The following is a 14250-nucleotide window of genomic DNA, read 5'->3' as shown; positions in this document are numbered from 1 at the left end:
AAGTTTTGTCCAACAATGGATTTACAGTGAAAGTGTGAAGAGCTTGTGTCGAGGCTCACTTGAAAATGTTATGTGCGTGTGTGATGCAGTCGCTAGTGATGTCACTGTGCAGTGAGTAATGAAGTACAGTGAGGTGAATAAGGAGTGAACATTGTGAGTGGTGTAATGCACACAGATTTAACATTGTGAGTGGTGTATCCAACCACGACGTGTGTAGGGTGACGCCGAGTGTTGTATGCGGACTGTGGAGTTAAGTCAGTGGTACAGTGGAGAAGAACTGCTAGTGGTGACTTGAGGCGTACAATGTGAAACACTACAGTGAAATATAATGAGAGGTCACACAAAATGGCAGAGTGAGAGGCTGTAACTGGGACGTAATCCGAGACGCGTGCAACTGGTGGCAGTGACTGCAGTTATGACATCTGGTGCCATATAGATAGTCAGTTTGGGAAAAGATAGTGACACTGGTGAAGAACAGTGACATGTTATTGACATCACTGTGATGTGGAAGTGTACTGTGGAGTGCTGTTAAGTGTTAAACTCGCCTGATTACTAACGTGACTGTAACAAACCGATGAATGATTAATAGTGACTAGAATGGTAGGAAACAATGCCTAGGCAGTGACTGATAGTGACTACTTCGATATATTTCTTCGCGTTAATGATGTAAAAAAATAAATAAATAAAGCCCGCTTACGTGCTTTGTAAACAGTCTTCCTAAAAAAAAAAAAAGAAGTTGCATTTTTGGTAATGAAATTATATAGAGTACACTAGTGCAACATATGTGACATATATAAGGGGTAGGATAGTAAGACACCAACAGTGATGTCCACGCCAAGCGCAAACCTGGTGTCGCCATAGGAGGTAACACACGGTCACAGAGTGATGACAAGAGGCGTAAACTCACAGATGTGAAGAAGAGATGAGCAAGTGGACAGCCAAAATCATGTAAAGTAATTTATAAGTGATAAAAAATTTGCATTTTGTGTTTGAAATACAGCTGTAAGCTTAAAGTTGTATTTAAACATCCACCTGGTACTATATAAATTCTCGTGTTTGACTCGTATAACTGAGCGGTACAATGACACTGTTGTATGGATTTAGATATTGCTTTCAGGCATTGAATTAAACACAGTTAGCTTGCTTCACAGTGATCTTCATAGATTCATGTTGGCTAGGAGCTGAGATTTCGAGGTTTGAAATTTAAGGTCCCTTCTCCGGCTTTGGGTACATTACTGCAGCGTGCCGATTTTTGTGTCAAATCCAGATGTACTGTTATCTGTGGTTCCACCTAATATCCATAAAAACCATGAAATATCATATTTAAATACAGTTATTGCCTAAAATAATAAAACTCAAAGTAAGCACAAGAATAAAGCAATAACATAAGATAAAAATGATTTTTATAATTTCTCTCATTGGAGTGCCAAGTCCATAAAGCTTTAGGACCTCTCTGAGGCTAAGACACATTGTGAGTGTGTATAATTTGTGTATCTTATCGTTCTTATCGTTATTATTATTATTATTGTTATTATTGTATTTATCATTTATTATTTACATTTATGATTCTTCATGTCTTTGTATTTATGATCACTGGTGGCTCCACTTTGTTCAGTCTGTCACAGGCTGCTCGCCTTGCCAAACAGTCACAGTTATATTCTCGGGGCATATTCCACATCACGATCATTCACTCTTTGCTAATGAGGGCACATATTGTTGCTAAGGATTGTCCAGTGTTTGGAATAACAGCAAACACTGTAAAACAGCTTCAGTATACTGCAATGAAAGAATCTTGCTATACAGAGTTTGACTCACTGTATAGGCTGGTCAGTAACTGAGTGACTATGATGCCACAAGTGATCCCCACATGCAAAATAATGATGGAGTGCCAAGTCCATAAAGCTTTAGGACCTCTCTGAGGCTAAGACACATTGTGAGTGTGTATAATTTGTGTATCTTATCGTTCTTATCGTTATTATTATTATTATTGTTATTATTGTATTTATCATTTATTATTTACATTTATGATTCTTCATGTCTTTGTATTTATGATCACTGGTGGCTCCACTTTGTTCAGTCTGTCACAGGCTGCTCGCCTTGCCAAACAGTCACAGTTATATTCTCGGGGCATATTCCACATCACGAGGCTATGATCATTCACTCTTTGCTAATGAGGGCACATATTGTTGCTAAGGATTGTCCAGTGTTTGGAATAACAGCAAACACTGTAAAACAGCTTCAGTATACTGCAATGAAAGAATCTTGCTATACAGAGTTTGACTCACTGTATAGGCTGGTCAGTAACTGAGTGACTATGATGCCACAAGTGATCCCCACATGCAAAATAATGAAGGGAAATATAATGAATAAAATGTGTGAATGATAGATTATAAGAAGATAATAGTAATGATGATAATGGTATAAGAAAAATGAACTCACAATATGTACATGGATACATATTAACATCCAAACAAATGCAGCTACTTTTCCCTGTGGAGTCAGTGAATGCTCACTCTGGCCATTGTATAAACAAAGCATAACCAATCATTTAGCATGCAAGAGGTAGTAAAGAAGAAAGATTGTAATAGTGATATATTGTATAACAGTGAATCATATTGTGGGGGTGCACCTGTATTACACTCCTACCACCATACTATGGCTAAAAGGGGAGAATATTGGTCTGATAGAGCTGATTCTCCATAAGGTTACATTAGTAATGTCTAATATTAACTAATACTTTGTGAAAAAGGAATAAATACAGTTCTGTACTTTTAGTCAAGCACACTATCTAATCTGACCGTGTAAAATACCACTACACTGCATATTCATTTTGCTGTATGAATATCTAGGAAGACATAGGACGGTGATAATTGGTGTCATATTCCATATACAGTGCTCGACAAGGAAGTACGAACGGGGCCGCCACCGTTCGTACTTTCTTGTCCAAAATGGAAAGACCCTAGCAGAGGGTAAATGATATGGCCAAGGAAGTACGAATGGATAAGTGGGAGGAACTAAGTGTAAGGTTTATGGTACGTGCTACCAATCGTCCCTCGGTTGCCTCTTAGCCTTTGTGGGGAAAATTTTTTTTTTGGCGAGTGTTCTGACAATGCCACCTAGGCGGCCAGTGTGTTTTTGCACAGAGGTGCATTCTAGCCTTAATATGGGCAAGAACAATTATTTATCATGAGAGACAATAGCCCAGATCATAGCTTTACATAAAGCCGGTCACCAAACAAATTAAATAATTTAGCTGGTTGAGTGGTTGGAGTTGGCAAGACGTCTGTGTGCAAGTGGGTTGCCATTTTTAAGAAGGAAAGTGGCTGTGACACACCGGGTTACAAACCAAGGAAAAAGTTCCCCAAAAAGACATCCCATTGTGCTACTAATGTTATTAAGAGATGGTTAGAGCATAATCCACATGTTACTGCCAGAAAAATAAAAGAAAGTAGCCCGGGACTCTGGGGAGATTAGTGTACGAACTGTTAGCTACCGCATACACAACCTTGGGTACACAAGCCACCATCCAGTGAAGAAGCCTCTTCTCACCCTTAACTAGAGGCGCTGTAGGGTCGAGTTTTGCAAGAAATATCTTCAGTGGGATGCAGACAAGTGGCTGATGTTCTCTGAACCGATGAGTCCACCTTTACTGTGACTGGCAGTAGGGGTGGAAATGTGTATCAGCATGCAGGTAGCAACCATCTTGACCCCCAGTATGTTCAGCAAACAGTGAAATAACCTGATTCTCTCATGGTATCAGGAAGTTTTAGTGGAAGGGGACTTGGGAGCCTCATTGTGTTACTGTAAAATGTAGAAATGAACTCTTGAATGATCACCTGGAGAATTCTTTTGATAGTTCAGGTGCTACCATCTTTCACCAAGATCACGCCCCAGCCTTCACTGCTCGTAGTGTTACTCAGTGCCCAAGCTCGAGGCAACCATTTGCCAATCCTGGAGTAGTATAACCTCAGCACAGCTTGGCAAGTACGCCACTTCCATTCCAAACCGTCTTCGTGAGATCATCGCACGTAAAGGCCACCCATATAAGTATTAGATGTAAGGAGTGAGCTTTTGTTCATGGATTTATGACTCGTTCATTCTCCTCATCACTCATTCTTGCTAACCATTCGTACTTCCTTGTCGAGCAGAATTCTTGACCATTACTCCACTGACCCTCCTAAGGTTCACGTTGTCAACTTTTAAAATACTGTATTTGATGGCTCATAAGATGTACCTTTTCTCCAAAAAAGAAATCTCAGAAAATGAGTCTGTGTCATATGAGGCTAAGGTTCAGTATTGAGGCAGTGGTTGGTGGTCAGTCTATGGCAACAGAGACAAAAAAAATCAAACCCCAAACATCTTCCCACATGTAATCAAAGTGATGATTGGTACTACAACACAAAACAACTTTTTCTGTAAAGGTAACAATATATAATAACTCATACATAATAGTAATTCACATAGAATGACACCAGTCAGGAAGAATTTGCATACATCACATGAACCAAAACAAGACATGGGATTGCCAATCTTGATCTTGACATGGGCAAGACTCACTGCATTCTTTACATTGTGATGCTGTTATTCTGTGAGGTAAGACACACTTTCATACAATTATAATTGCATTTATCTTGTAACATTCTTACCTTGCATACATATAAAAAAATGATGATATAAAAGGAAAATTATGATTATTTGGCCTGTTGTCTGTAAAAGTCAGTGCTAATGCCATATGCCAGGTACAGTACATATTTACATCTCACAACAAGATTGGTATGTAAGCTGCTAGCAAATATTTAAGTTTTTAAATGGGATCTAATAATGATCGAAATGCTTGTGAGAGTCGTCAAATGTCAGGTGAAATCCTTCAATTCATATTCAGAGCTTGAATCTGCTCCTTTTCCATTTCCCCCCCTCCCTCATTTTAATGTCTGCCAAAACTGGTTGTGTCTTATGAGCCCATGTGTCTTATGAGCTCCCAAATACAGTATGTAGAAAGAGATGGGTTCTTCACATCATTTTCTTTTATCTAAATTCTTTGGACATTATATTAGTATTTTTAGGATTAGTTAGACAGTGTATGCAAACAAAAAAGGCATGATAAATAATAGAAGATTGACCTGACAGCTTGAAACATGCAGGTGGTGAGCATGGGATCGGGCAGATGTCCATGCATAGATTTGAATCCCGCCATGCGCTGCCTTGAAACTTTGTCATTTGCCGAATGGTGTAAAGTTAGCTACATGTCACCATGATACCCAGGTTCTAGGTGGAGGTGTAATTGCCTTACACCAAAGATGCACTTGGGTAAGTGATATGGCCCTTAATATGTGTACTACAATAAATAAAATTGCCTGTGCTGCTAGTGGGTGGAAGCTAGATAGCGCATCCCATACTCTTCAAGTAAAACCTACAGGTCTTATAGGCCATAGTGCCCCACCCCTCAAGGAAAAAAAAAACAGGGTAAGGTTTGTTTAAACCTTAAGAATCATTATAAATAGCTGCAGCTAATTGTAATGATACATTATAATAATCAAAAAGTTCATTATTTTGTCATTATTACTGATATTTATCATTAAATTAATAAAAACTCTTGGGAACTATGTTATAGTATATACAGCCTTGCTTCCTCAATGTTAACAGGAGTTAGACAGTCATTGGCAATGCTATAACAGGGTGAACCCTGTCTTAGTACTTAAGACTACGTCATAAAGTTAGAGCCCATCATAGATGGACTTACGTCTAAGATGCTCCATTTTGTCTCTGTATGACCACATCATTAGTTATGATGGTTTGTAGAATATGGCTCTGAGTCTGCATCATAGAACTAAACCAGTCTTGCAACTTGATTTTCTTGGCATCATGTTATTCTAGATAATCTGTGTAATATGAAAAAAATTACTAGGTTTTTTACCTCACGTTATTCCAAAATTGCATATTCTAAATACACATAAATAAAGAAATCTCTATATGTTTGGAGTGCTGGATTAAATGAGACACATTATACAATACTCAACTAATTTTTTACAGGCCACAGTATTAGAAGAAATGCCACCCTTCACTGAAAAGGAGTCTTCTATCTTGGCTGTGCTAAAGAAGAAGAGTGGACGGATGTCTGCTCAGGAAGCTCAAAGAGAAGCTCGTGTTCAGGCTCGTGAAGGCAATCCAGCACCACTGACAGAAAAAACCCAGGCTGCTCAAGTATGCAAATATTTATTTTAGAGAAGTCTTAAACACTGGCATGTGTGATTTATCAATTGTCAGAAGACTTCAAACCAGAGTTATTGATTTTCCTCTTTAGTTGCTTGTTTGGTGATTATTTTTTTATTCCTTTATTAATCTCTTGATTTGGTGATACCTACATTAACATCATGAAATAGTACATTATACAGCAATGTCAAATTAGTAACATACTTATATTTTGTTAGGCTTATAGCTGAGTGGTTCCAGATTCCTTTTTAGCTTTGTGATTTCATTCCTCTTAGCTGTTTCCAGCAATCATCTCCATTTATCAAACCATTATCCACTCTCAATCCAGAATGAGGTAATCTCAGTGGTCCAGCTTATATTCTCCTTTCTTTTGGGTCCATCTTTGTTTGTTCTCTTTGCCCCTGTCTGCCTCTTTGTCATTCCATTCCCTATTATCAACCTTCTGTTCCCATCTCTCTAATCTTGGCTTTTTTTCTTTCCATCTTATTTATCCCCATCATCCATTCATTCTTCACATTTCACTTTTTTTTTTGCATGATGTAACTCTTTATTTTTTTGTTTTTATATAATGCCTGTTTTTTCTGGTGTATCAGGATTTTTTTTTTTTTTTTTTTTTTTACATTACAAGGGCACTGGCCAAGGGAAAAACAAAGTGTTGGAAAAAAAAAAATCCCGCTGGTTGCCAGGCCCTGTTAAGAGGAAAGTAGAAAGAGAAAAAACAAAAAAATCTAAAAGGAGGGTCCAGTTAACGTAAGAGGTGTCTTGACACTCCTCTTTTGAAAGAGTTTAAGTCATAGGCAGGTGGAAATACAGACACAGGTAGAGAGTTCCAGAGTTTACCAGTGTAGGGAATGAAGGAGTGAAGATACTGGTTAACTCTTGCATTAGAAGATGGACAGAATAGGGATGAGAAGAAGTAGAGAGTCTTGTGCAGCGAGGCCGCAGGAGGGGGGAAGGCATGCAGTTAGCAAGTTCAGAAGAGCAGACAGCATGAAAACAGCGGTAGAAGACAGATAAAGATGCAACATTGCGGCGGTGACTTAAAGAATCAAGACAGTCAGTTAGAGGAGAAGAGTTGAGAGCACTTCAGTTTAAAGTGGTGCTGTTTTCTCACAGCTGAAGTTTTTTTTTTTTTATCTTCATCCCAGGAATTCCTGTTCATGGCTTGAAGTTCATCTTTCTATCATATCAATTTTTAACTTTGTGTAAAGTGTCCAATGGGGCATGACATTCTCCTTCAGAATTATCTCTGAAGAAAACATGCCTTCATGAGATTTTCATTGGTAGACAATTATTCTTTCTTAGATTTAGAATCATGCATTTTCTAATTTACAGTTAAACAACTCAACTTCAGCTGATTTACTAGGATTATCCACACCACCTGCTACTCAGAATAGCACACAGAGTAATACAGGTAAGTGAAAGTACTTGTATTCATGTAATTACTTTTTTGCATCATGGTTACAATTCCACTGAAAGTTACTTAATATCATGGAATTACCAGTTTGTAATTTATTAGTTTATATATATATATATATATATATATATATATATATATATATATATATATATATATATATATATATATATATATATAAAACTAATTTAGATATTTTAATTTTTTTATATAAAACTTTGAAATCCAACTCATCTCTTTTTACATTGTAGATTTGCTGGTTCTGAAGTTACTGTGTATGTTGGACTTTATCATGACAAGTATCTGTGATAGGTATTCTGTTAGGTAACAAGTTGATAAATATTTTCTACAGGTGTTCTGGTGGATGTACTTGGTGATCTGTATAGTGGAAGTGCCAGTAACACTCAAAATGGAACCTCTACTCCCACATCAATGTCTATGTCAGGTGCTACTGACAACATCAAGAAGTGAGTGAGGCTTGATTTTGGTGGCCATTTTTTTTTAACATAGTTTTCACTTCAAAGATTTATCTGTTCATATATATATATATATATATATATATATATATATATATATATATATATATATATATATATATATATATATATATATATATATATATATATATATATATATATATATATATATATATATATATATATATATATATATATATATATATATATATATATATATATATATATATATATATATATATATATATATATATATATATATATATATATATATACAGGCAACCCCGTTTAATGAAGGTTCACACAACGAAATTTCGCTATAACAAAGGTTTCATTTTAATACCATCTGCTCGTTTAACGAACATCAAACTCGCTTTAACGAAGTTTTATCCAGGTAATTTTTTTCCAAATTTGAAAGCCCCACTGTATCATGCAAGCTGACAGGCTTTTGAATACATCAGGAGCTGCTGGTACTAAGGCCTGCCTCAGGAGAAATCCTGAGACACCTATAGGATCAAGATCAAGCCTCTCGTGGACAACACAGGCTGTGCCGATACAAAGGCCTGATTCAGAAGAAATTGTGTCACCTGTAGCATCAAGATCAAGATCAAGATCACACGCACCACTCACTGCCCAGTCAAAACATAACAGCATCACCAGCAGCTCATCTTCCTTAGTTCAACTTACCACCAAAACACCCTGCAATGTGGTCTAACGTTCCTAAGAAGACCAGGAAGTAGTCTTACTCTTGAAGTGAAGCTGGGTATTATTCACAGACAAGAGAGAGGCCAGAAAACTAATAACATTGCTTCCCACCATGGCTTGACTCCATCTACTGTCTACTATTTTCAAGTCAAGATACTCTATTAAGAAGGCTAGTGAGACCTGATCTTCCTTGCAAGCTAAAAGAACCACCAGAACTTGTGACTACAATGGATAAAATGGAAAGCCTTGTGGAAATGTGGTACATAAGTTTTGTATGCAGTACCATGATGCGCACTTTGTTTACATTCCACAGGTTGCCGGTTAGTGTATTTCCCGTTTCACTCTCCCTCCTTTCATAAAGTTAAGATCATCAACATTATAAAGTTACGTACATACATACATTAGTGTACATTATAATGACTTAAATTAAACTACCTAAATGTTTAACTTCATAATTTTTACTTTCATTAAACCCTTTACTGTACTATGATGCACTCTCACTGGTTACTCACAATGGAAGTTCAAATCAGGGGTTATATTTGTTATAATCGGTTCGCTTAACGAAGTGTTTTTTAGGAATGTAACCCCTTCGTTAAATGGGGGTTGCCTGTATATATATATATATATATATATATATATATATATATATATATATATATATATATATATATATATATTCCTTTGTTTTTGCAGGTGTTCTAGAATCTAGATTTCTAGATAGAGTTTGGAAATCCTGTTGCTTGCATGTTTATTATGAAATTCATTTTAACATTTTATGATTACAAGCTTGATTTGTATTTTTAAAGATTTTTCACTCAAACTTTTAAAATTCCCTCTACAGTATATGATATATTCATATGTACTTCTATTTCCTTTCAGATTTGTGTGTAAAAACAATGGAGTTTTATATGAAAATGACATCATCCAAATTGGGATCAAGTCAGAATTTCGACAGAATCTTGGCAGGATAGGAGTTTTCTATGGCAATAAGACTTCTATGCCTCTGCAGGTAAATTGTGTCTTTAACTATTACAACACTCAAAGTTTTATTCTGCATTTGTACTGATCCTGCTTAGCTAATTAATTTATGACTTCCAAACTGGAGGTTCTTAAAATGTGATATCACTCTGCAGCACTGGTCTATTGGAGTGCTGTGTGTATGTGGTGCTTCACCCAAGAAAGTGTTTGGCTGGCATGTGTTAATGATTTATGGTGTTGAAGTTGGCAGCCAGATAGTGAGACATTCTTGCTTTTTCTGCCCTCACCTATTTTACTGAAGCCTTACCAGCACACATCCAGTATCTTATCATTACAAACTCTTAAATCAATCTCTCTCTCTCTCTCTCTCTCTCTCTCTCTCTCTCTCTCTCTCTCTCTCTCTCTCTCTCTCTCTCTCTCTCTCTCTCTCTCTCTCTCTCTCCTTTCTTTTATTTTCTCAAAACTAACACTAACTTTCAATGGCCTCTCACTTGTTTGTTTTCTTTCCAACTTCTACATTTTTTTCTCTTAACTTCTCATTTCCCTCTTGAAGCTTTTTGTATACGTCTTGCTTCTCACTTCATTTAAAAAGTCAACATTGCCTTCTACTTTCTTTTTATATTTTTCAATTTCCTTCCCAAAAGCATTGTATTGACTTTTTAATGTTGATTTTCAGATTTTACTTCAGTAATTTCTTTATGCTGATTAGCCTGGGTAGTTTGGGCCTCCTCCATGACTTAAGCTTTTCAAAATTATTTTCAATATTATTTTTTAAGACTCATCACTCATCTTTGCCAGATATTTTTGTTTGCCTTTCTCTGTCCTCTACACTGAGTATACATAGAGATATACTAACCATGTAACTAGCCCTGTTAAAGTGTACTACAGGAAGTTCATGGTCGAGAACGAAGTTGCCGTGCAACAAACATCATGGCACCAAGATTAGGATGAGATCAAAAAGATAAATAAGTTAATAAATAAAAAAATATTAACAATAGGATATTGGTACTCAGGAAGAGATTTCTTCAAGACTTGAGCAACTTGAGAGTAAAGAAAGAAAGATTTGTTCAATAGATATGGAAAAAAATGAGAAGAGATGTTGGCAGAAAATGACATTTGGGATAGATGGTAATGATAGTTGTCGTAACATGGCAAAAATGTGAACTGTCTGATGACCAAGAACAGTATACATTGTGCCATTTGGTGTAACAACTGTGAATGGAAAAGATTTGGGAAAAGAAAACTGGTAGCTATGGATACAGATATTGTCGAAATATGTACTTGGAAGAACATGGCAAGAGAGCAATTGTATGCGTTAGCTTGAGCAACATTAATCTTGCAAATGTTTTCCTCAAAGGGATGAAAAACAGAGTAGCATCGCAGTAATACCGGTGTAAAGAAAGTGACGTGCAGCTACTTGGAATCCCTTGACTTAGTGGTATACATGGAATGCTGTGCCTTAATAGAAAATAGAAAGGCATTTTGTTTTCAGTAAGACAGTGTAAAGCAGTGTGAGTAAGTCCATGATAAGAAAAGGAGAAGCAGTTATGATGTTCTCGCTGGCATCAATGAGGTTTTGAATTGCTGCAGTGATAATATGATTATACATCCTCATCCAAAGCTGTACTACAAGAATCTTAGAAATATTTAAAAAATTATTAGCAACACACGTCTGTAGGAGCATGCACAGGGTGTCCATCAAAGTCATGCATAGTGGTAGCAAGTTGGCAGAGCTAAATTATTGTAGGCTTTGGTAGCTGAAGAGTGTTGTGGACATGAAAAGAAAATGAGGTAGCTAAAATAGTTAGTGTAAAATATATGGTCAGAGGAGGATTACTCGGTAAGCAAGTGTGGCTGTCCAAAGCTGGATCAGAAGCCTTAGTTTTCATGAGCCTGTCACTGTGAACAATTTGTACAGTATTGAGAGCTGAGTCGAAAACTGCAAACTTGTTACCATTACCCTCGCTGATAATTAAGCATGGACCCATGAACTTAGAGATGATCTGGATTCCCTCGGGAGCGCTTGAACCATCACCGTATCTCCTACTTTAAAGGTGATAGTAGCTGCATGCTTGTACCCTTACTGCATCATCTCATTTCTGGAAGCTAGCAATTTCTATCTAACCTTTTTGTGTATGTCGGTGAAAACTCACAAATGCTGAGAAGAGTAGTCATCTATGTTATAGATAGGCTTAGAGGGACCTGCCAATAAGTCGTATGGCAACCTCTTATCTACTCCATAGAGAATATAGTGCGGGGTTTTTGCAGTTGATTCACACACCGAACCATTTATGTAAGCAGCAACCTGAGGGATCCAGTCTTTCCAGTTGTCGTGTAAGCGAGGAATGACATGACGGAGAACTTCAAGGATCTTATGATACGCCCTCTCCACAAGGCCTTGGATGGTAAACTATGGTGAACGTCTGTTTAATGTTATACAGGCAACCCCCGTTTAATGAAGGTTCACACAACGAAATTTCGCTATAACGAAGGTTTCATTTTACTACCATCTGCTCGTTTAACGAACACCAAACTCGCTTTAACGAAGTTTTATCCAGGTAATTTTTTTCCAAATTTGAAAGCCCTACTGTATCATGCAAGCTGACAGGCTTTTGAATACATCAGGAGCTGCTGGTACTAAGGCCTGCCTCAGGAGAAATCCTGAGACACCTGTAGAATAAAGATCAAGATCAAGCCTCTCGTGGACAACACAGGCTCTGCCGATACAAAGGCCTGACTCAGAAGAAATTCTGTGTCACCTGTAGCATCAAGATCAAGATCAAGATCACACGCACCACTCACTGCCCAGTCAAAACATAACAGCGTCACCAGCAGCTCATCTTCCTTAGTTCAACTTACCACCAAAACACCCTGCAATGTGGCCTAACGTTCCTAAGAAGACCAGGAAGTGTCTTACTCTTGAAGTGAAGCTGGGTATTATTCACAGACAAGAGAAAGGCCAGAAAACTAATAACATTGCTTCCCACCATGGCTTGACTCCATCTACTGTCTACTATTTTCAAGTCAAGAGACTCTATTAAGAAGGCTAGTGAGACCTCATCTTCCTTGCAAGCTAAAAGAACCACCAGAACTCGTGACTCTACAATGGATAAAATGGAAAGCCTTGTGGAAATGTGGTACATAAGTTTTGTATGCAGTACCATGATGCGCACTTTGTTTACATTCCACAGGTTGCCGGTTAGTGTATTTCCGTTTCACTCTCCCTCCCTTCATAAAGTTAAGATCATCAACATTATAAAGTTACGTACATACGTACATTAGTGTACATTATAATGACTTAAATTAAACTACCTAAATGTTTAACTTCATAATTTTTACTTTCATTAAACCTTTTACTGTACTATGATGCACTCTCGCTTTGCTTACTCTCAATGGAAGTTCAAATCAGGGGTTAAACTTGTTATAATCGGTTCGCTTAACGAAGTGTTTTTTAGGAACGTAACCCCTTCGTTAAACGGGGATTGCCTGTATTTGGCACAGATCTCGGTTAGCAAGGCGTTTCTGAACTCCGTGCCATTATCGCTAAGGAGAGCATGTGAAGTGGTGTAAGGACGAACAAATGTGTAACTAGTGCATGTGCAATCTCTTTTAATGGGGACAAAACTACAAAATGAAAGAAGTGATCTACACAATACTGGGAACCTTGGTGACTTAGGAAGCTGCAGAAGGTCCTTTTCAATTACATTCCATGGTTGTGCAGATGGTGGGTATCCTAGCATAGGTGTAGGACCAGACATAACATCTTTATGCTTAGCACAGCTAACGCATTTCACAACATTATCGACAACGTCTACTCTAATACATGGCCAATAATATGCAAGATGAACGGCAGCTAGGGTTTAGTTGCGACCTGGATGTCCAGCTGTAGGGTGATCCAGCACAAGTTGTAGATCGACTGGAACGAAAACTTCTGGAATAGCCAAAAGATCTTTGCCTCCATCCTCTTTTGGCCCTCGTCTGCATAAGACATTTGATGTGATAAAAAGAATTGTGAAAAGGGTACAGGTAAGGAGGGCAAGGTGGAAAGATCACCAGATTCCAGAGCATAAATTACTTTCCCCCATGTCTCATGCTTACGCTATTGTACACCGAGTTCCTGGAGAGAAAAAATTTTGTACTGGGCATACTTGAGAGACTGCACTCACTGGAACATTCAGTGATAAGGCGTCGGCTATGACATTCGCATGGCCTAGCCCTAGAAGGTACTTGAACTGAGGAGAGTATTCTTGTAATGTAAGATACCAGCATGCAAGCCTGCCACTGCGACATGATCTATGAAGACTGTAATTGAGTACCCAAGTATTAGATCTCAGAAATGAGTAAGAGCCCCGATGACAGCTCAAGCTTCCTGATGTGTGACTGAGTAGTTTGCTTCCATGGAGTTAAGGGCATGCTGCAACCCCCATAACAGCCCCCCCCCCCAAATCGATAATTCCTGAAACG

At 37.6% G+C, this 14250-nt stretch overlaps 1 protein-coding gene across 3 annotated transcripts in view; it reads left to right on the top strand.

The window, feature by feature from the left end:
- Nucleotides 1-14250, top strand: part of LOC123500305 (AP-2 complex subunit alpha-like) — a 47105-nt gene that overhangs the window by 28778 nt on the left and 4077 nt on the right. For all 3 annotated transcript variants that reach the window (XM_045248989.1, XM_045248991.1, XM_045248990.1), the window contains exons 13-16: nt 6031-6201; nt 7546-7624; nt 7980-8094; nt 9688-9817. In XM_045248989.1, coding sequence (XP_045104924.1) covers nt 6031-6201; nt 7546-7624; nt 7980-8094; nt 9688-9817 — 495 coding nt within the window. The remainder of the gene's footprint in view (nt 1-6030; nt 6202-7545; nt 7625-7979; nt 8095-9687; nt 9818-14250) is intronic.

This window comes from Portunus trituberculatus, unplaced genomic scaffold (assembly GCF_017591435.1).
Source record: "Portunus trituberculatus isolate SZX2019 unplaced genomic scaffold, ASM1759143v1 PGA_scaffold_202__28_contigs__length_962959, whole genome shotgun sequence".
NCBI lineage: Eukaryota > Metazoa > Arthropoda > Malacostraca > Decapoda > Portunidae > Portunus > Portunus trituberculatus.
This window is presented reverse-complemented; position numbering and strand designations above follow the sequence as displayed.